We start from the raw sequence: 23,866 nt of genomic DNA on the forward strand, positions 1-23,866 counted from the left end.
AATTTAGAACTCGCACGCAAATAAGTGGGCGTTGCGCAACTTTGCATTATGCAAATAGGAGGCGGGGCCCGCGTGTGGCAGCGATGACGTGACGTAAGGTCCAGCCTTGCGGAGAGAGCGCAACAAACATGGCGACAGAGCGGAGCGGACAGGGGTGTCTTCTAACTTTCATCGTCTTCCTCTGGAGCTCTGTCGGCGGGCGAACGGAGACGTCAAGCCCCGGTTCCAGCAGTCAGATCCTGGGCATGCGGCTGGAGAGGAGCGATAAAGCGGTCAGCACGACGGAGGACGGGCTCATCCAGGTAACGGAGGAGAGCAGCGTCGTGCTCAGGTTTTATGGGCTGCACCTGAGCCCGGACTCAGCATCCCACATCAGGTTCACAGAGTATGTGGATACGGGGGACAGTGACGAGTCAAACAGGACTTGTGAGGATTTCACCAAAGACCTGAGCATCAGCACCTTCATGAACGTGAGCAGCAGAGGGACGTCAGGTCTGGTGAGTGTGTATGTGAAGCCACTGCGTAAGAGTGAACGAGAAAAGACCTACAGCCTGTGTGTCAGGCACGGTTTGGGAGACAAATGGGTCCAGCTGGGTGAAAATGATGGAAGATTATTAGTCATAGAGGAGAAAGAATATTTTCTACCTCTGTGGTTCCAAATCATATTGATTACAGGTTTGCTGGTGCTGTCCGGCATGTTCAGTGGACTCAACCTGGGGCTTATGGCATTGGATCCAATGGAGCTTCGCATTGTACAAAGCTGTGGAACTACTAAGGAAAAGAAGTATGCGCGAAAAATCGAACCCATTCGAAGCAAGGGCAACTATCTGCTTTGCTCTTTATTGTTGGGTAACGTGTTGGTCAACACAACTTTGACGATCCTGCTAGATGATTTGATTGGGTCGGGGTTGGGAGCCGTGGTGGCGTCTACTGTTGGCATTGTCATATTTGGTGAAATCGTGCCACAAGCGCTCTGCTCACGCCACGGTTTGGCTGTAGGTGCCAACACTATCGTGTTGACCAAATTTTTCATGCTCCTGACCTTCCCCTTGTCATTCCCCGTCAGTAAGCTCTTGGACTGCATTCTTGGGCAGGAAATCGGCACCGTATACAACCGTGAGAAGCTGGTGGAGATGCTGAAGGTCACCGAACCCTACAACGACCTGGTCAAAGAAGAACTGAACATCATACAAGGTGCTCTGGAACTCAGAACCAAGACGGTTGAGGATGTGATGACGCCTCTGAGCAACTGCTTCATGATTCACATTGACACCGTGCTCGACTTTAACACCATGTCTGAGATCATGGAAAGCGGCTACACGCGGATACCCGTGTACGATACCGAACTCTCCAACATCGTGGACGTCCTGTACGTCAAAGACCTGGCCTTCGTTGACCCCGACGACTGCACGACGCTTAAAACAGTCACCAAGTTCTACAACCACCCGGTGCATTTCGTCTTCCACGACACTAAGCTGGATGCCATGTTGGAGGAGTTTAAGAAAGGTTAGTGGATTTGAAAGTTTATAAAGAACCTGCTGTGCTCACAGGAAGCAAAGGCTTTGGCTCCATGAGGTTGTTTTCATCCTCCTATTGATTATGATGGGTGCTCAGACTCCCCCTGAGAGCCGAATCAATAACCATATGCTCCCTGTATCAGCCTCCAATCAATATGAAGCTCTTCTAGAAAAGGCAGAGGTATCCCATGCTGCGAGAAACACCTGATGCTTATAAAAAATACACACCATCATCCGGTCCACCCGAGTTTGCACACTCACTCTGATGTTCTACCACTTTCACCTTCAGATTTAGGGCCGTAACCACCATAGAAATTTAGGGAGGCGTGTTTTCCTCAATATTTAGATTAGTACTTGTTAATGTTCATCCATTAAAGATTTTTGATTAAAGATGAGTTGTATTGGCGGTGTTTTAAAATGATTGGTGGTTTGAAGCTGCATTTTTCCTCTCTCAATCACTGCAGCACTGCAGAGGTGCCACAGAGGGACAAAAGCAATGTGACAGGCACTGTAATGTACTGTCCAAAATGTCAACTCAGGACATTGCTTTTGCTGCATTTGATGATAAATTTGTAGAAACTCTTCAAACCCTATTCAAACGTGTTTTAATATTTGCTTAAAATGAGCTCCACTGAGATATGAATGTATGTAAAATGAGCTTATGAGAATGCAAATAAGTAAATGTGGGTGGTTTGCTAAATGCTGATCCCTCAGGAACACTGGAGTGTATTTCAGCGAGAAAATATTAGCTCTTCTCTTAAGCAGACTGCTTGTCTGATGCTTTTTGTATTATAAAATAAGGCTTGATCTTGCTCTAAATCCCTGGCTTTCAGAAAAAATCAGGGTATTTCCTCTACTTAAGGTCACTTATTAGAGATGCATGATATCATTTTAGTCATTATTTAGGAGTCTAAATTGTCCAATTTTGAAAATACATGTTTTAATGCCTGATTTTACTTGTATTATAAATATAGTTCAAAGTTTTAGTAGGGGAAACCATGCATTAGCATATAACAAAAAATAATAATTGATTGTTGGTGCTGGTCAGAACTTCTGTATTAGTCCATCCATTTATTTTGGTTCAGATTTGAGCATTAAGTGTCGTACAAATTCAGTATAATATAGTTTTTGTCCAGTAGTGTTTATTGTGCAGCGTTTCCAGATTCCCTTTGATTGACGTCAAAGTGTCGTGCTCCATCCTTCCCTTTTTCCTTTGTTTTTCTAATCCCCAGACATCTCCGTCATCTCCCCCTCCTAAGCTCTTTGAGCTCTAAGTTTAGTAGCACTTCTGATCTGATTGACTCTTTTGGCTCCAAACATGAAGCCTTATGGCCCAGTATTGCTTAAATGGTCATGATTGATCTGGCCCCTCGGATAAAACAAGATGATGAATAATTCATGAGTTTTCAGACTGCAGTGATCATACAGCTCATTAATATGCATGTCCATGCAGTGCTTCCGTAGGAATATGGTTTGAATTATTCCACACCGACTCAGTGGCTTTCCTAGCCTGGTGTGAACTAAATCTTAATAACCATTAAACAGCCATTCAGTGTGCAATTACAACACTTGGAACATTTAATTCCCAGTGTTCAACATGTTACGTCCGAGATCTTTGGCTCTGTCCACAGGTAAATCCCACCTGGCCATCGTTCAGAAGGTGAATAATGAGGGCGAAGGAGATCCGTTCTACGAGGTTCTGGGTCTGGTCACGCTGGAGGACGTCATTGAGGAGATCATCAAATCTGAGATCCTGGACGAGTCTGATCTTTACAGTACATTCGTGATAGTTATTTTCTTGCTTGTTTGCTAGTCTAGACGTGAGATTATCCATGGAAATGTAATTGATTTATTAATTGGTTCAGTTGATTTATTGATCTAGGCTTTCCCAAAAGCACCGTGAGCCTAAGTACATCATTGAGATTATTGGTGCCAATTAGGTATATAATGATGCACGCCGAGCCAGATGAAAATTGTTAAAAACGGTTGAGTCGGCTGAGATGTTAAACGAATTGCGACACAGTTGGGGATGAGTTCACTGTCTTCAGAAAGGTTTAGATGGTGTTTTCTTTTCATATTGCCTCTGTAAAATGCATATTGAAGTATTTATAAGTGCAGCGCTGCTTTGTTTACAGCATCACTGCTGTTCCATAAGCGCCATCTACTGGCAGAGAGTGAATTTGTGTTCTCATTCAGCCCGTCTGCTGTTTTTGTTTTGTGCAGATATGATTTATATAGTATAGTCACACCATTCTGTTTCTGCTTCCAGTTTCTAAATTATGCAATCTAGTTTAAATCAACAGCTGCTCATTCGGAATGTATGCAGTGTTTAATTGCCTCTAATTTTAAATGGAAAGCACACAGGCTAAGCCTTAGTTTGCTTATATGAAGTGATTTCTTTTATTTGTTTATTTTAATTGAGGTTTGTTTTAAAATTTCAATTTAGTTTTATTTTACAAATTTCAATTTCACAAAGAAATGTGCAGAATTTTGTCTGAGAAATAAAGGACACCTTTTCATTTATAATTTGTCTTAAAAAAAAAAAAAAGTGAGAAAATCGTATCGTGAATCATAATGCATCAACAGTTGAGTGAATCGTTATATCCCTAGTGATACCTGGGCTTATGATGCTTTTGGGAACAAGGTGAGCATTGGTTGAGAGATTAATCTTTTTTTTTTTGCCTTCTAGCTGACAATAGTAATAGAAAGAAAGTGGATCCCAACAAGAACAAGAGGGACTTTTCTGCTTTCAAACATGAGAGGGAATCCAAATTCAAGATATCGCCTCAACTAATGCTAGCAGCACATCGTTTCCTCGCTACTGGTGAGCTGATTATCACCTCTCTCTTTGAGCATTTGTTATTGCAAATAACAGCAGATTTTTGTTGTTACCCATCTTTCCACAGAGGTGAGCCTTTTCAGTCCGCTTCAGATTTCAGACAAGGTCTTACTGCGAATCCTCAAGCATCCGGATGTCATTCAGGAGATTAAGTTCAACGAGAACGACAAGCGCTCGCAACAGCACTATTTATATCAGCGTGGAAAACCTGCCGACTTTTTCGTCCTTATCCTTCAGGTAAGTAAAACTGACTGGTAGGCCTGTGTGGAGAATTCATCTGGAAGCTCTGTAGACTCTGGCAGAATTTGAACACCCACAAATATCCACACATCTCTCCTGCATGTGCTTTATTAAATATTTAGATGGGTTTAAAAATGCTTTCCGCTGCCAGTAAAAGTGCCTTTGTCAAAACAGAAAGTGGGCTAATTCCTTCAGTAATCAGTCACATGTTAGTTGAGCTTAAATTACTATTGCTTCTCGAGGATGTCTGTGCTAATACTTACAATAACTGATCATGTTTATGATTTTCATATGATGGGAGATAAACAAGATATTTAAGAGTTTTATTTTCAGATATCAAATCATTTGCAAGGAATGGTGGTTATTAGTTTGATCAACTTGTAAACACACTTTATTTAAATCAATTCATTTAGAATAGATTTCAATATAAATTTATATACCAAAGTATAAGAAAACAAAAATATGGTGTTAGAAATAAGATGATTTACAGTGAGGTTCACTTCATTAACATTAATGTTAACATTAGTTATCAATGGGCAATGGATTTTTACAGCATTTATTAATCTAGGTTAATTTAGAAATATGCTATTATTAATTTGTGTTTGTTCATAATACATTATCTAGTGCTAATTTATACAAATAGAAACATGTTTATAAATGTATGTATTTATAAATATGTTTAAAATATTTCAAAATGTGTTTGTATATATAGAAATTATCTTAACAAAGATAATTAAAAAATACCTCAGACTTGCATTGAAGGAATGATCTGCAGTGCTGGCAGTTTGGAGATTTTGTCACCAAATTTATCAACTTTCTTATTGTTGCTGTGACTTTTACTGATGTTTTATGACAAGATATTTTGGCTTTATTTTTTTTATTTTTTTAACAAACTGCATAGCAACACCCTGGCAACCATTCAGAAATCCGTGTTATTCTTGTAGCGATTTTTATTCAAAACAAACATGTCTCAAGTTAAAAATATAACCTTTTTAATAATGAAGTGTCTGGTACTGTTTTGCTGCATTCGAGAGTTTGGATGATTTGAGAGGAGGAGAAAAGGTCAGAGAAGTTGCCGGTTCCCCAGGGCTTGTCCCATGTGATTGTAACCCCTCACCATTTGACCTTGTGCAGGGGACTCGATCCCAGTGACATTGCTCCAGGGATGTCAGTTGTACAGCTATCCACAAATATCTCGTTCTGCCTGCCTGTCATTGGTTAAGTATTTTGAGTAGAGGATTAGATGCATCTAAAAATAGACCAGATTTTTCTGAAGAAAACATGAGTGTTGTTTTCCTGTTCAAAACTCACTGCCATGATGCCATGATGTTATGAATGGTTATGCTATGTAGTTACTAGGTTGTTTTAAGTGGTTTCCACGGCATTGCCTTGTGGTTGCTACTAGGATGTTTTGGGTCAAGACCACTGATCTATAATAGAGAACTGGATTGCTCATGACGTGCCCATACATTTCATTGATTTAATAGGAAATCGTATGATTTTAATGAGAAAACGTCACCTGACGAGTCAGCATTTTTATATCTGAAGTATCCCCTGTACATTCTTACAATGCAAACCTCCTGAGCATGTAAATGGTTATTTGTTTAATGTCGGGAATGTCCCCTGCATAAAAGTTACTTTTCCTATACCGCAGCGAATATCAGATAAACATGATGAACATCAGACGGACAAATCCACAACATATGCATTTCAAGTGACAAAGTAATCATGAAATCTGAATAGAGATTTATGCTTTGTATTTATGCACGTTCATTGATTATGTAATTATGTTGTTTTTTATTCACACAGTAGGGTAACTGCAAATGTTTTTCTAACAATGATTTAGTTTACAACGATCATTTTTTAACAGTTAATGAATGTCAGTTAAATTAATAATGAATTAAACATACACATTACTTCTGGAAACTAATGCTAAAATGCCATAGAATTTTTCGTCATCTTGAGGAGTCTGAAATAGATATTGCTCCCTCAGGACATAAAATAATACATGCATCATAACTTATTCAGAGAAACAACACTGACTGCGTATGCTACGGAATTAGAGACATGACGCTTTATTTCCAAGATGAAGCGTGGTAAGCTTTGCATTTCAATACAATATAGAGCAATATATTAGCAGGCTTGTATTGTATATACGAATCAGTTTCCGATACTAATAGCAGATATATATTCATGTTTAATATTTCCTGCATAATTACGTACATAAAGAAATATATTTTGTGTTGGATCAGTCACCTGTGTCTGCAATAGTGCAGCTGACACGCCCACCTTAACTATTTCAATATAGCGCTTATCCTGCGCGAAAAGACCATAAACATTGCAGATAACATCTGAAGTAAAAATTAATTTACATACACTTATCTTAAAAAACAATTCTGTGTGACTGATACGCTTCAAATAGGGTGATTTTAGGTCAGTGTTTTTGCTGTCAGTCAATGAAACTCTCAGCTGTTAGGCAATAGTAAGATGGCCACTCGAACACTTCCGGTGGCTTCACCGCTGAATGGCAGTTTATAATACGATGAGCGATCCAGTCATATATACAACAGTGGTCAAGACCTAGAACTTAGCCTAGCAACCTAGAACACCATAACAACAGCATAGCAATGCCTTGTGTGCTCCTAGTGTGTTGTCTAGTGTTTTAGGTGGTTGCCAGGGTGTTGTTATGTGGTTTCTAGGGTGTTTTAACCCTCTGTTGCTGCTCATGTGGTGGTCAAAAATGACCAATTAATTATTATTATTATTATTATTATTATTATTTCAATGAAATGAATGTTCTGTATTTTAGTTTGATAATGTTTTTTATTTCATATTTTGTATTTTTATGGGATGTTATGGTACAAAAATATATTTATGGAATAGTTATGATCCATTTACTACCACTTTTTGAGGGTACATCTGAGAATAACATTTTCAACCTAAACTCATAAATCTTGAATGCTTTAGAGCGCATACTTAAGTTTGGTCTCTTTTTTTAAGATGACTCTTGGCAGATTATAGCTGAAGTGAAAAAAAAGTTAAACTTAAAAAAAAAAAAAAAAAAAGATTTTTTTATCACAAAAATACAGTATTTAAATTTTATATGAAATATATATTTTCCAAAACATGTTTTACTCATAAATCTATATTGTTGTGTTTCAAATTTGTGGTTGATATTGCAAAAAAAAAAAAGTAGTAGTAAGGTTTTGTTTGGGCGCAGTACCAAACATTTCCACTAGATGTAATTCGCTGTACATTAATTTCCAATGCGGACATTTTTGTCCATGAACATTACAAGTGTGACTGTTTCAGGATCATTTAACCTTTCCGAATCATGTCCATGATAATTTTTTTGTGTTCACATAGCAAGTGCTAAAACATAACTCAAGTTTCGTACTATTTCATAATTTTTTTGTACTGTTCATACTAAAGGTCCTTGAAATGTCATCTGAAATTTACGCACATTAAAAAATAAATACGAACTCTGTCAATCACGTTTACACACCGCCTCCAAAAATTTTTAGGATGACTGTTACTGAAAACTGTGCTTTATGCTGGACAGTATTTATTTATCGTGAGCTGTTCAAATCGCGGTAATCTAATACAGTTTTAATGATAATTAAGATATGAAACGGTAATACTAACCGTGGGGAATTTTATCATGATTTATCGTCAAACTTGTAATCGTTACATCCCTAGTGTATTTATATATACATATGTACATCGCAATTAATCGATTTGACAGCACTACTTTCTTTTCTTCTTTTTTTTTGCCTGTTTTATTGTTTACCAAGCAAAAATTATAAGTCTGATCACTTGGAGAATTAACAGCACACCTTTTTGCACAGTTTCGGGCATCGTTCATATTCTTACACTGTCAGGAAAAAAAAAGGTACAAAAGCTGTAACTGGGGTGGTACCTTTACAAAAATATGTACCATTTAGATACTAATATGTACCATTAAGGTGCTAATATGCACCCTTTACGAATAAATAAGGTACCGCCCCAGTGACAGTTTTTCTGAGAGTGTAGCGCAAGCAGAACAGAATGAAACGCATGCAGAGGTTTAATGCTTCATAATAGAGATTTGAAGGTTGAGCATTAGTAATATTGATGCTTTCCTTAGCAAGTACCACTGGTTGCTGGTTAGCATTTTCAACCTTTTTTTAGTGCCGTATTTTGAGATTGGCGGCTCGTTGGTGCCCCTCGGCCACGGCGTCCTGGTGTAGAGTTGCACTGACGGGACTGTTGGGAGCGTCTGTGACCTCACTGTAGGTTTAACTGGACGAGGCCCTGCATCAGACAGGCCTGCCCTTCACTAATTGATCCCTCTTACATAAGAAAGGGATCCTGAGCATAGCAGCTCTAATCCCAGCAACACACACACGCACACAATTGAATGCACAACCAATCAAAGCTGTGCACTGTCCATGCCCTCTTTTTATGAAACAGTCCAATCAGAGGCGAGATTGATGGAAAGACTCTTGGATGTCTGTTCTACAGCAAGCTGATGATACGTATATAGATACTGACTCATATTTGAACTTGTACGGGGATCAACACAATAGCGTGACCTTTAACCTCCCGCATACTTTCCAGTCATCTGATTTGAATATATGTGCAGCAGCTTTTAAGCATCAAGGTCAAGGTAGAACGAGCTGTGATAGGTCACAGGGCCGATGTGGCGCACGGCCCCCGGGGATCAGTAAATCAGATTTGCTGTGTGCTCAGCGCGGGGTCAGCCAGGAGAAGGCTAACACTTTCAGAACCTCAGTGTGAGAGTGTTTATCACAGTCGTAATCATCCCGCGGCACAATGTCATACGGAGCACAAACGGCATGTGTCAGGGAACGTTACGTCACACTGGCCATCAAACCACATGTCTGCTTAAATTCACCAAACTCCTGCGGCTTATGTACAAATGCTAATTTTCCGGATAAAATCTGCCTCTATTTTAAGTTTCAAAATGATTTCAAATGTAATAGATAATCAAATATATTTATGAAATTATGAAACTGAATTTTCAAAATTATAAATTAATTATAGAATCTATAATATATAACATATATTTTAAAAAATAACAATAATTGTGTATTGTTTTGATTGGTTTATTTTTAATTATGTTTGATAATTTCTTATACTTCTATTTAAATAAAAATATAAAAAAGTATAAATAGATTTTGATTAGATATATAATTATAGATATTATATATATATACATATATATAAGATATATATATATAATATATATACATATACATATATATATATATATATAGAACTATATATATATATATATATATATATAATTATGATATATATAATACATATAAAATATTTGTTTTATATTTAAATATTTATAATTAATTTATAAATAAAATTACAATGATTTGTTTACATTTTGTTAAATAGCAAAGGACTTTATCTAATTGAAATAAATATTTGTTTTATATTTAAATATTTATAATTAATTTATAAATAAATATAATTTCTTTTATTATATATATATATATATATAATATAGATATATATATCTATATATATACACACACACACACACACATACTTTAAAATATTTTAAATGTATTCAATAAATATTTTAGTGTTTAATAAATATTTTCGTAATTGAATGATTGTTATGTCTTCTGGTTTTAGTAAATTTAATAATTTTGTAAGTTTTAGTTATTGATGAGTGATGATTGGTTGGGAGTACTTATTATTATTATCAATAGTTTTTGCCGCTTAATATTTTTGTGGAAACTGATGTTTTTTTTTTTGTTTTGTTTTTTTATTCTTTGATGAATATAAAGTTCAAAAGAATGGCATTTATTTGAAATGGAACTCTTTGGTAACATAATAAATGCCTTTACTATAATTTTTAATCAATTGAATCCCTCCTTGCTAAATAAAAGTATTAATTTCTTTAAAATAAAAAAAAATAAAAACATTCTGACACCAAACTTCGGACTGGTACTGTATATAATTTTGGAGATTTGTTTAGTAGTAGTAGAAATAATAGTATTTCTGTCAATAATTAGTTTTTGCTCTAGTATACAAACACAGTGTCAGGTTTAACTCCTTTTTTGTTTTGTTTTATGAAACTCGATTTGGCTCTGGTTTACTGGTGTAACAGAAAGCAGCTAAGTTGGTGAGCTTTGTTTGTGTTTGGAGTGTCTTCCTGAATATAGACACCAGAGCAGAGGAGACGCAGATAGAGTGACAGGATCCGTGTGTCATGCAATCCGAGCGCTGCGGATCCGGTTACCTTTTTCTGAAAATGAGAGGAAAGGTTGACTCTCCAGTGGGGTGGAAAATGGGGCAAATATGATGCCTGAGACATTGGAAAATGTCACATACATGCTCGAATGTGGTGTGACACACGACTGGTTTCAAACTACTGAAAGTACTGACCTCACACTCCTTGTGGGAGTTTCAGTTGGGTTTTGTGTCATTCGTCTTTAATTATGGAGACGCAACAGGTTGTTCTTTAAGGAAACCAGTTAAGATTTCAAAATAAGATGTTTTGTTTTTAAAGTGTTTTTAAAAATGCGGTTCAATTATTTAGGAAACAAACCAGTAGGGGTTCTTCAGGGCTTAAGGTTTCAGTATCTAGGACAACACACAAAAGCTACAAAGGTTTTATTAGCAATGTATTTAGTTCTCATTTATTTGTCTCCACATTATTCAACAAAATGTCCTGCACAATTGACTTTTCTGACTAATGAAACTAATTAACTCACACCTGTCTTTCAGGGTCGGGTGGAAGTTGAGGCTGGAAATGAGAATATGAAGTTTGAGACGGGTCCTTTCTCTTATTATGGAGTCATGGCACTGAATACACCATGCCTGGGTGAGTATTTTACCTCGCTGTTTTATCTCTAATTTTCTCTAATCAAAAAGTGCGAAACAGTCCCACCTGAAGAAATTGTTCATTTAAAGGGACAGTCTACCCAAAAAAATAAAATTTCTGTCATCATTTACTCCCCCATGTGTCATTCAAAAACTGTATCTTCTTTTTATGGAGGCTTGAAAGCTTCTCAGTCATTGTAACTGCATGGAAAAGAGCAACCAGCACAGTTTCAGATGAGTAAATGCTGACAGAGTTTTGTAATATGATTTATGAATGCATTTTTGAGTTTTCTGAATAAGGCTGATTTATGGTAACAATGATGTGTCTGTTGATATGTTTGCTGCTCAGCCTTAGTGTAACTAATGGATCTTGTCAGCGCTGTTTTTTTAGAGTCACTCAGTGCACTTTGTCATGATCTGTCATTGTAAGTTTAATCTTTTGTATTACATAATAACAATGACGGTACGGGACTTAACGGGACACATTTGGCTGCAGGGACGTCTGCTGGCCGAGTGTCACTAATAATGCAGTCTGATTCTGTTCTTCATCTCCAGCTGCAGTCCATTCATGTGCCAAACATCACATTTATGTGCTTAGCATGTGTCTAAATGTGTGGCTGTGTATGCTTTGAGAAACACTACGTAAGAGACGAGGGCATTTACTCACCCTCATGTCCTTCCAAAGCTCGTATTTTCTTTCAGCCTTGAAACCTAAAAAGAGTTGTATAGCAGAATGTCCAAGCTGATTTTTCCCTACACATTGCTAATGTATGGATACACATACACCAAAAACTCTCTCAAAAAAAAACTTTTCTCAACTCTCGGCCATACATACCAACAACGCCTCCGGGCAGCTAAAACAAGTCCTATCTAAATAATTGGTGCAATCCTGAAATCTCAAAAAATGCCCAATGAACTCACAAATAAATGACATTTCAAAACTGCAACATAATCTGAAATGAACTGACCCATGAATGTTGTTTCTTATGCTCAAATAGCATTAAAAAAGCATTTCAGACTAGACCAGCCAATGTGCATGCACGGTTATAACATGCTGATGACTGCGTATGAGCATTGACTCTCAAGTTACTCAAACACTATATTAATCAGCGATTGGCTCTTTCATTTAGAAGGCGGGACTATTCAACCATATCTTTCTTTTACAATTCTCCAATACACAACCATATTACTCAACCCAGTATTGCATTATTATGTACATTATTATAATAAAAATTATAATAAGACGAACTCAGATAAGACACATATTGCCATAGTCGTGTGATTATTAGTCACGTTGAATCAATGAAAGCAGTTAAATCTTGTTTATTCAGCTGCAATAGGCATTTCCTGGATTTTTTTTCTGCTGGGGCGTATTTGGAGTTTCAGCGTGAGCGCGCCCTCTGGCCTTCGGATGGAGATTTACTGCTGATCACAGAACCGTGCTTCATTGAAAGATATGCATGACAATCGCAGCTTGTGTCTAATCGTGATTTATCGCTTTTGCAGTTTAATTTCGATTAATTGTGCAGCCAACAGGTTTGAATGTGGGAAAGTGTGAGATTCCAGAACTACGTCAGAGATTTTTTTTCATTGAATAATGTTTTTTTCTTTAGTTTTTTTAGTATTTGCATCCAGAAGAGCTGAAATATAGCATATGGACCACTTTTATGATACTTTATGGTTTTAATATAATTAATAATTTAAATATATTTATAATTTAATAAATGATACTTTTAAGTGCTTTCAAATTACAAAAGGGATGCAAATATCACTTTAAAAGTGTGTGCAACCGGCTAAAATATTTACTGTTATTCACTGAAAATGTTGACATGCTTTCCTTGGAAGAAAAGTAGCGATATCTAATACCAGATTTTTTCTTTTCTTTTTTTTTTTTAAAGATCTTTTCATTGAATCATTAAACTTGGTTTTCGAAGCAGACTGAACCGATTCAGCCCACTGTAGGTCTGAATTCTTCATTAATAATGACTTTTGGTATGTTACTCAAAATTATGAGTAAAATAACCATAAAATGATGAGTTATATAGACCACTTTTATAGTGCTTTTGATTCCTTTTTGAAGCCTTTTGGCAATTTGAAGTCCATTTTCCCTGTATGGAAAAGAGCAGCTTAGACATTCTGCACACTGAATGATGAAAGTCACAAATGAATGAAGAAATAACATAAAGTTTTGGAGCGAAAAATACAATACCTTTAACAAAACAAAAACAACCTTTAACATCACAAGAAAAAGTTATAAAACAACCCCCTTCAAAGCATTACCCCTTCAAAGAAAGTTCCCGTAGTGTTTTATAATGAGGGATTTGTACCTTCAGCGGCTGCTGATGCTGAAGCAGCTCTCAGCAGGATGTTGATGTGTGGCGTGTTTAAAGAGCTTCTCTGTCTCTCCTCTGCTCTGCTCTGCCTCTCTCCCCGTCCTCCTCAGCTGTCACCCCCCCTCTCTCTCCTTCCGTGGTGTCGCCTCGTCCGCGCCGCCTTTCGCTTAAGAGGTTTTCTCTGTTCTCGCGTTTTCCAGGTAAATGCCCTGCATGCTGGGTGCTAACTCAGGGATGTAGGGGTAGCTAACAGGGGGTCAGTGTGGGACAGGAGCTAGTTTAAAAGGGAAAAAATAACCTTTATCATGCTATGACCTGTTGTCCAGCAAGTTCACATGCAATTTAACAATTTATTTATTTACATACATTTATCCAACACAGAAATCTAATTCATTCAATTTAATTAAATAATGCAATAAAAATACATTTAAGTTCAGCATAGAATATCAGTAGAAAATAGTTCCAGCTGATTAAAAATGCACATGCAAAAATGCACATGCACATGCAAAAATTAAGGAAATATTTAGTATTTTCCAGTTACATTGTGCTCATGTTCATTCAAAACTAGCCACAAGAATCTCAAAAACACAATCTGACATCATTGATTTCAAACTAGTCTTGAGATGGCAGGTTTGAATGTGTGTGAGCAAAATATTCGAGAGCTACAGCAGACCATTTTCAGTAAATAATACTATTTATTTTGATTTTGATTTTTTTCCCCCTCACACAGAATTATTGTTTGCATTCAGAAGAGCTGAAATAAAGCATATGGCTATAGTATTTAACTTGGTATATTTATGGTTCTTTTTAGTCCTTTCAAGTTACAAAAATGATACAAAAACCACTATTAAAGTAAAAAACTGAAATGTTATGTTATTTTATTTTATTTATGTTCAAAGATCTGTTTCAAAACCTAGACAAAATTTTAGGCATCGTCTTGTATTGTAATAAAAATAAATTTTATGACTGTATAAAATACTGATAGAAAATAGTTCCATCTAAATAAAAAATGCATACACAAAATGTATTTTTCTGTTTATTAGGAAATACTGAAAAGTAGAAAAAGTTGACTTTCATCCAGTATTTGTGTGCATAAAGAATTTATTTGTTTTAGATTTGAGTTGTTAACTTTGCAACATAACTATTGAAATCAACTGTGTGAGTGTTAGCTTATATGCATGATGTGACATATATACATAGATTTAAATGACAGTGTTATTAAAATGGAAGCTTGCTGGACTGGTTGACTCTGACATTGACCTCTTGAGCTCGGTCTTTGAAGAGCTCTTCTGCTCTAACCACTAACACACTCACCCTGCTGCCTGTCCATCACACCTGACCTCCTGCAACTGAGCACAACATTCACACCAACCTGAAGAGTCAGTCCTGCTCCATTCTGAGTTGCCTTGGTATCAGAATATACTAGAAAACGTGCCATGAGCTTTGAGAGGCTGAATGAAGACCTGTTTGTGACGTCGTGATGAAACAGAGCATCGTTGTTTGAATGAAAATATGCATTATAAATTATATTACTATAATTATATGTTATCAGTCAATAAGTGTTAAACAATTGTAGTGCAGTATTGTTATCAACTAAACCTAAACCAATAACATGGTAACAGAAAAAAAAACATACGTTTGTGTGTATGTGTGTATATATATATATATATATATATATATATATATAGCTATATATCTATATATATATATATACATACATACACACACAAATGTATATATATATAATTTATATTAAATAATATGTATATTTATATATAACTTATATTAAATAATATATATATTTATATATAATATATATTATATATATTATTTAATATATATAAAATATAGCTTATTATATTTATACTTATTACTTTTTTGTCTAATTCAATTTATAATAGTAAAATTACTAAAACTGAAATAATTAATAAAAAGTAAATAGACATTTTAAAAACGAAAAAGACAAAAACACTCAAAATAACTAAGACAAATGTTTCAGAGACATCAATATAGCCTTTTTTGTTTAATATTTTGGGCTAAAACATATTTGCAAACAAAAATAAAACTTATATTTGTACAGTACAATTCTTGTTTTCTTCTATTGTTTATTTTCAGTCAGCCATGTGCCAGGCGTGGTTTACATCATGAATATTAATTACGTAAAGTAACGTGTTATCCAATTTGCTATCATTTTAAAAAACATTTTGTAAGATATTTTCACCCACCTGTCCATTTTTTTTTTTTTTTTTTCGACAGAAGTGCAATAAAGTATAGTCAAATACTAAGGCAATTTTCCGATATCATCGAAATTCTATGATATCGCTATGATGATTGGTTTCGTCAGCAACTCGTAATGAATTTGAATCATGTTCACTTTGGTTACCATTACAGACCAAACTACTCTTGAGAGCACGCGAGCGTCACGATAATACTGGATCGCTTCCGTTATCAAAATCAAACTTTGCGTGTTTTGCGGTGTAAAAGACTTCATTGATTATAACCGGAGAGTTCTAGTTTATCACGTTGCGTCGCTCGCAGTGTAAGCAAATGACATTTCAACAGAGAAAAATCCCCCATGCTTTTATCAGTAACCAGAGCTGGGTAAATTACTTACACGTTGTAATCAGTTACAAATCACATGACAAAAATCATAGTTTGTAATGTAAACATTACATATTTTAGGTAATATAATCAGACTATTTTTTTAATAACTTCGTTTACTTTTGACCGAACTCGTTTATCACATTGATTTAAATAGGGTAATCTTATACCAAATTGAGTAAGAAAATATATTCCATTCATTGTAATTAACAACATGAGGTGCAATAAACATTAAATTACATCACATGACGGTTTCCCAAACTGGGGTTCGTAAAGGAACTGCAGGGGGTTTGTGAGTTCAATAAAAAAGCTAGTAATTCATTAAATCATAAAAATGTAAAAATAAATAAACCATTTTAAAATAGCATCAACCAAAACACTTACAGGTGTCCATTAACCAACCTCGGAGAACCTTGAGCATTCCAACGTGATTTAATTATTAAAATATATTTTTTTAAAACTCTGGGGTAGCCTACTTCAAGAAAATATTAGGTGAAAGAGGTTCAGATGACAAAAAAAAGTTCGGGAATGCATTACATGTAAATAAAAAATTGTGTAAATTTGTGCATTTTAATCAAACACAAATAAAAACCAAAACAAATACTTTAAATCACATGGTTAAATAACCCACCGAGCGATAATTCAAATAAAAATGTATGTTCATCAGTAGCTGATGCAATGTTGAAACACTTTTTAAACCCAAAATGATTTTTGTAAATCCAGTGGTCAAATGCTGTGTAGCCACCTGACTAATAATGACTGGTCTTAGACTTTCTGAGTGTATATAAGCGGTAGGCTATTTTAGAAAGGAACATTTAAAAGGTGTAGAGGAGGAATTAGGGAGAATCAATACATTATGAATAATTCATTGCTATTATGTGAATAATATGCAATCATGTAATGAATAAAAAAGTAACCAGTCTGATTACGAGTATTTAAAAATGTAATTTAATCTAATTACAAGTACTTAATTTTTGGAATCTGAATGCATAATCCAGATTACACGTAATTACTACCCAGCTCTGCCAGTAACCATGTGCTTCTGAGTCAGTTATGCGTTTTGTCCGCATCAGTCAGTGATTATTTTATTGTCGCAGTAAAACCTGTCAATCCCAAACACAGTCGCTGCAGTGACTGTTGCAGGTAGTTCATAAAAGCACCTGTAGAGGGCGCTAGTGTATCAACATTACAGCACTGATCCCACGTGATTTTGGGTAATCGAGGTTTTTATGTACATCCTCTGTTCTTTATAGTCACATACTAATATTACAGTATTGAATAGTACACTATAATCTATGCTTCTCTAGTGTAACCAAATTAATGCTTCTCATACACAAATGCACGTCTGAAATGACCATCCAATCATTTGCAATAATCATTTCATTCATTTCAAATGTGATACGAGTTGTTTGTGGCTCCTTGTTTATTGTTGTTCTGTCCCTCTCATCAATGACATCATTTTACTGATGTTTTATTCATTTTATGTTCTGAGATTTGCCACATTTGTGTCTGTATTGTGTGTCGTCTTGACTCTGTTTCATCTGTGTGAGTGTTTGTAAGCAGGCGTGCCGTGACATGAACTGATGGTTTTCCTGTGCGTTCCAGAGTTTCGCTCCCCGTCTCACTTGAGTGGTTTGAACCGCTCGGCGTCTCTGAGCTGCACTGAGAGAGTCGACTCGGTGTCCATCATCGGCAGTAACAGCCAGCTCAATAACAGCCCTGTGGCACAGTACATCCCTGATTTTAACGTGCGGGCCCTCACTGACCTGCAGTATGTGAAGGTACGTCACGTCCATAAACAGCTGATAACAGCAAAGTTTGGTCTGGTCTTCACACAAATGTGTCTACGAGTTCAGAAAAGGCAACGCGACTTTTCAATTATTTAATAGAGAATACAGTAACATAATGAAATATTTCAATTTAAAATAAGTGTTTTCTATTTGAATATATTTTAAGTAATTTATTTCTGTGATGGAATACTGAATTTTCAGTATCATTACTTAAGTCTTCAGTATCACATAATTCAGAAATGATTCTTTTATATATATATATATATATATATATATATATATATATATATATATATATATATATATATATATATATATATATATATATATATATGTATGTATGTATCTATATATTTGATGAATAAAAGGTTCAAAAAGAACTTCATTTATTCAAAATAAAAAAAAAAATTCTAATAATATATATTCTAATAATATATTTTCTTTACTATCACTTTTTATCAATTTAACACATCCTTGCTGAATAAAGTATTGATTTTATTTTAAAAAAAAAAGAAAAAGACAAAAAAAAATTACTGACCCCAAATTACTGACCAGTAGTGTATATTGTTATTACAAAATATTTATATTTTAAAAACATAGCTAATTTTTTATTTTTTATTCATCAAAGTATCCTAAAAAAGTATCACATGTTCTGAAAAAATATTAAGCAGCAGAACTGTTTCCAGCTTTGATAATGAATCATCATATTAGAATGATTTCTAAAGGATCGTGTGATAATGATCCTAAAAATTCAGCTTTGCATCACAGAAATACCGGTAAATGATAATTTAAAGTATAATACATTTAAAAACAATTATTTTAAATTGTAATAATATATCACAATATTACATTTTTTTCTGTATTTTTGATCAAATAAATGCAGGCTTGATGAGCAGAAGAAACTTCTGTCAAAAACATTAAAAATAGTAATGTTTCCAAACTTTTGGTCTGTACTGTATGTATGTATATGTATGTATGTATGTGTATATGTGTGTGTGTGTGTGTGTGTGTGTGAAAGAATTATTATTCCTGTGGTTTTAATATTTAACTGAGTGTAAATATTTGCTATAAATATATATATAATTTTTTATTTTTTATTTATTTTTTTGTGTGTGGATATATATATAATATATATATATATTATATATATATATTATATATTATAATATATATATATATTAACATTATATATATAATTTTTTATTTTTTATTTATTTTTTTGTGTGTGATTATTTTTGTTAATGTTGTTTTAATATTTAAATCATATTATATTAATATTTAATTTAATTTTAATATTTTTCCTCTTTTTTTTCCCCAGAAAGAGTGGAATGTAGCATTATCAAATACTAAAGACGGTGTGCTGAGTTAGTGGGATCAAAATATTTGCGCATTTTGTATTATCAATAATGCTAAAAACAGTTGTGCTGCTTAATATTTTTGTGGAAACTGTTATACTTTTTTGATGAATAGAAAAATCAAATGACAGCATTTATGATTTTTGAGTCTTTTGTAACATAAAAATATTTACTCTCACGTTTGATCAATTTAATGGGATCGAGTCCTTACTGAAAAAAAAAGTATTAATTTCTTTCCAAAAAAAAAAAATTGAGCAGTAGTGTAAATAAGTTTCCTTTTTTTCTTTTTCAGGTCACTCGTTCGCAGTACCAAACCGGCCTCCTGGCTTCAAAACTGGACAGCACGCCCCAGTCCCCTGAGAGCAGCCATATCCGTCTGGACCCCGGCCCTCTTCCGCCTCTGACCCCTCCCATGTCCTCTACTCTGAACCACACCACAGCGCCGCCGGCTCCCAGAGAGAACGGGCCGGATGAGACGACCTCGCTGCTCAACGACAGGAACAGCCTGTCCAAACGGCGTCCGAGCCACATCCACCCTCAGAACCAGTCACACCTGAACACCAACTCTAGCCCCGCCCCTCATCCCCACGGCAACAGCAGCCCGACGCCCCTCCCCAACCCTCTCACGCATCACATGCACACGTTCACGCACACGCACACAGAGAGCACCATTTGACAACACTAATCTGGGGCTCAGAGAGCTCCAGAGCTGACCGCAGGCAATCGCACGAATACACTGGACGATGTAGCATACTTTCTCTCGATTCGAGATGACAAAGTATGTTAAAAAAAAAACTCCAAAAAGGTGCATCGTCTTCAATATTGGACGTGATCTCACTGTGATTTTAGGGGCTGCGGGTTCAGCCCGACGCTGAGGTGTTCAGTTATGCAGACTGTTATGCCTGCTATTGCATGCTAATCATGTAGACACTCTCTCAAAGCTTTCAGCGCATAAGTGTGTTCGGTATGCAACACATACCGTTTAAAGGCATTATACAAATTCATCAGTATCTAACCGAATTATTGAACAATATGCACTTTTTATAATATCTCTGATCCAGCAGCATACATTTGTGTGCTGTAGTTTTCTGAGATTTTGACCATAAGAGCACTTTGAGTCTCATAAGCTATTATTGGACTGAATCCTTTTAGCACAGAGAAAGACGGTTCTGGTCTAGTTTTTCTGCTTTATGGTACTATATGATTTTGACCGCTTTCTTTCAAAGTCGAAAGCATCAAGCCAACGTGATTTGGTAAGTGTGGCTGTGTGATGTAGCTGTATGTGGCGCAATCATAGCTCAACGTGACAAACGTGAAGGGAAACTTTGTAAATTTAGTTTGGAGACGTGAAATTTGCTGACGCAGATATGGTTTGGAGAACCAGACGTGGTCAGTTAGTGCTCAGAACAGACATTTGTAACCAAAAAAAAGAAAAGAGCATTAACCAATGCAAATTCAGATCTGTGATATATGATAAAAAACATGATATAATTTATTTAAACATTAATATATTTATTTTTTGTCTAAATTAGTATGTATGTATATTTGTTTAATTTATTTTTCTTTCTTTTTTTGACACAATTATAATTCATCCTCCGGGACAAAAATGAGTTATATTTGACAACAAAATATTTTATTTGACAAAATTTATTTGTTTACACCATTTAAGATTTTTTGCATCATATTATGGATTATTTTCATGAGAATTAAGCACATTTGCTTCACAAATTCTCTATTACTGGAATACAACTATTTGTTTGTTTAAATTATATTTATTTTTTTAAAAAACTTAAAAGCCATACAAATATATAAATGCTTAACAATATACTTTTTTTTTACTTTATACTAATGAAAATGATAACACAAAAATCTTAATGGTCCTAATTATATATTAATTTTGATTTTGGGGTGAAATATGACCTTAGATTTTGTACGATTTAACCAGTTCTTGATCTCGAAGGCTACGACTGTCCATCAAACAACACAAATGCTGTTTTCCACCGACATTCCCATCCTCAGAAACAGTGTTGATTCTCATGCATTTCTGAATCTTCAGTATCTCTTCCTGAAGTGTAAAGTCACTAGTGCTGTTTGGTTTGTTATATGCCTCTAGACCATAGGTTACTTAAAGGAATAGTTCACCCAAAAAACATAACATTTACTGATCCTTAGCCCATCTAAAATGTAAATGAGTTTCTTCATCTGAACAGATTTGGAGAAATGTAGCATTACATGACTTTTTCACCAGTGGATGCTCTGCAGTGAATGGGTGCCGTCAGAATGAGAGTCCAAACAGCTGCTAAAAACATCTCAATGATCCACACAAATCCACCAAGACATTTTCATTGTTGCTTTCAGCTAAAATATGAGTCCTTTCTCCATAATATTGCTTTCTTCAATGAAAAAATGGTCTTGTCTGAATCAGGAGAGAAATCTGCACAGATAAAGTACTGCTTACGAGAGAAAACAGCTCAAAACTAATAAGTGAGTGAATTTGTTTCTTACAAACAGCTTTTTGCTTCACAAGACATTAATTTATGGACTGGAGTTGTGTGGATTATTGTGGTGTTTTATCAGCTGTTTGGACTCTCATTCTGACGGCACCCATTCACTGCAGAGCATCCATTGGTGAGCAAGTCTCAATTTATTTTCCAATGAAGAAACTTTCAGCAAATGTAATTAATTTTTTTATTTTTTTAGTGAACTATTAGAAACTTAAGCCTCTTTCCTTGCACTAGCTTTAAGAGTTTCTGCATCTTCTTGCATTGACCATAAACTGGTTCTGTCCAGAGATCACGTTTCGGAGGTCACACAGTGATTTTTCCATTGTGTTCCTCTAATGCTGAGCTGACATTAGAAACCATTTTTAAACCTTATTCAGATGTATTCATACTGTAACAACGCTATGCAGTGCATGCATAAAGCTTCCAGTGTTAAAGTGTTCTTTTATTTTATTTCATAAATTGTTAAAAAAAAAAAAAAAATCCCAGTGAGAGTTACAGAGTATTAGAAATAATTATGGAGAAGAATAGCACTGGATTGATTATTTATGTTTTCTCATTGAACAGTATAAAACTGACTTTGTCCAACTAGTGTATGATGATTTATAAGTTATTTATAAATGTTTTGTTGCCTTTACGAGAGATTTAAATCTGAAGCAATAAATAGGTCTGTTTCTTTTTAAGATGTTTAATGTACAATTGCACAGTGAGAGAAATAAGTTTTCATTTTACCTCAACTGATATTTCTTGTATGTGAAATTTGAGTAGTATTTACTTCAACTGAAACCAAAACGTGGGCATTGCGCTCAAACTCTGTACTGAGGCGTAACATGTTATATCATGACCAAAGTTGCAACACTACATGGAATTAAATTTGTAAATGAACACATCAGCCAAAGCCTTTTTCACTTTGATTTGTCCATATAATGCCCATGTTTCTCTCTTACTGCAAGGTGACTCTGCTTGTGGAAACTAATGAAATTCTTTTGAGCGTGATGCTGGGATTTCGATCCGGTTCCGTAATCTGCTTTTAATGTTCATGGCAGGAACTCAATGGGATAGATGTTGTGCATGTTCCCCTGTTTGATAATTACACCACAGTTAAAGATTACAAAAGTGTGTTTTCACCAAGCGTCTGCATTTTCCACGCTGCATTTATTTACTTTTCAGGGTCATGACCTATATTGACCTTTCAAACTGTTCAGGGTATTGAATTGCATACTAAGCAGACTTTGTTTTGGGTTCACTATAGGCCTACATAAAGAGTGAAAACACACCGTCTTCCATTAAAAAGCCATGTGAAATACAGAAAAATAACTCCATCATTTATTTTAGAGTGGGGTTAGTTTATTTTTGTCAGTTACTTTTTAAAGCATCACAGCAAACTGTAATTATGTTTTTTTTTTGTTTTTTTTTAAGTTGCTCTCTTTAAAGGGAAATGCAAACGCAGATGTACTGTACTACTTCCCATGAACACGATCGTATTTAAATCAATCTGTATATAATATTTTGTATTTCATTTGAGTTCTGATTATGTAAATGCTAAACCTAAATAATTATATATTAAAACGCCTCTTTTGCTCAGTGTGTGTAGTGATGTTGCTTTTATGCCAAAGCCAAACCGTAGGTGAAACTTTTGTAAGATGTAAAACATTACGGTCAGTTTTTAACTCACAAACTCTCTCTTTGTCAATCTAACCGCTAAATTCGTATAAAAGCTGCGAAAAAAAATAAATAAAAAAAAAAAGAGTTTGTTTTCAAAAGAGCCTTGTGAAGATGCTGAGCTCATCTCACACGCTGAATTTCTTCAGTGCCATTGTGGGCGTGGTTTACCAAAAACA

The 23,866-nt window shown here is 35.0% G+C and overlaps 1 protein-coding gene across 2 annotated transcripts; it reads left to right on the top strand.

Moving 5' to 3' along the window:
* The first annotated feature begins 72 nt into the window (after positions 1-72).
* On the top strand, positions 73-23,609 carry LOC109097440 (metal transporter CNNM4-like). Of its 2 annotated transcripts, XM_042765467.1 has the most exons (8): positions 73-1,506; positions 3,149-3,292; positions 4,207-4,341; positions 4,424-4,593; positions 11,350-11,446; positions 13,889-13,978; positions 17,985-18,160; positions 19,817-23,609. In XM_042765467.1, exons 1-8 carry the CDS (start codon positions 129-131, stop codon positions 20,198-20,200), a joined length of 2,574 nt encoding a protein of 857 aa, XP_042621401.1. In that variant the 5' UTR covers positions 73-128; the 3' UTR covers positions 20,201-23,609. The 2 variants fall into 2 exon arrangements, with proteins under 2 accessions (XP_042621401.1, XP_042621402.1); XM_042765468.1 differs by lacking the exon at positions 13,889-13,978 and having other exon boundaries at positions 74-1,506.
* The last annotated feature ends 257 nt before the right edge of the window (positions 23,610-23,866 follow it).

The sequence above is a fragment of the Cyprinus carpio genome, chromosome A10 (genome assembly GCF_018340385.1).
Source record: "Cyprinus carpio isolate SPL01 chromosome A10, ASM1834038v1, whole genome shotgun sequence".
In the NCBI taxonomy this organism is placed as follows: Eukaryota; Metazoa; Chordata; class Actinopteri; order Cypriniformes; family Cyprinidae; genus Cyprinus; species Cyprinus carpio.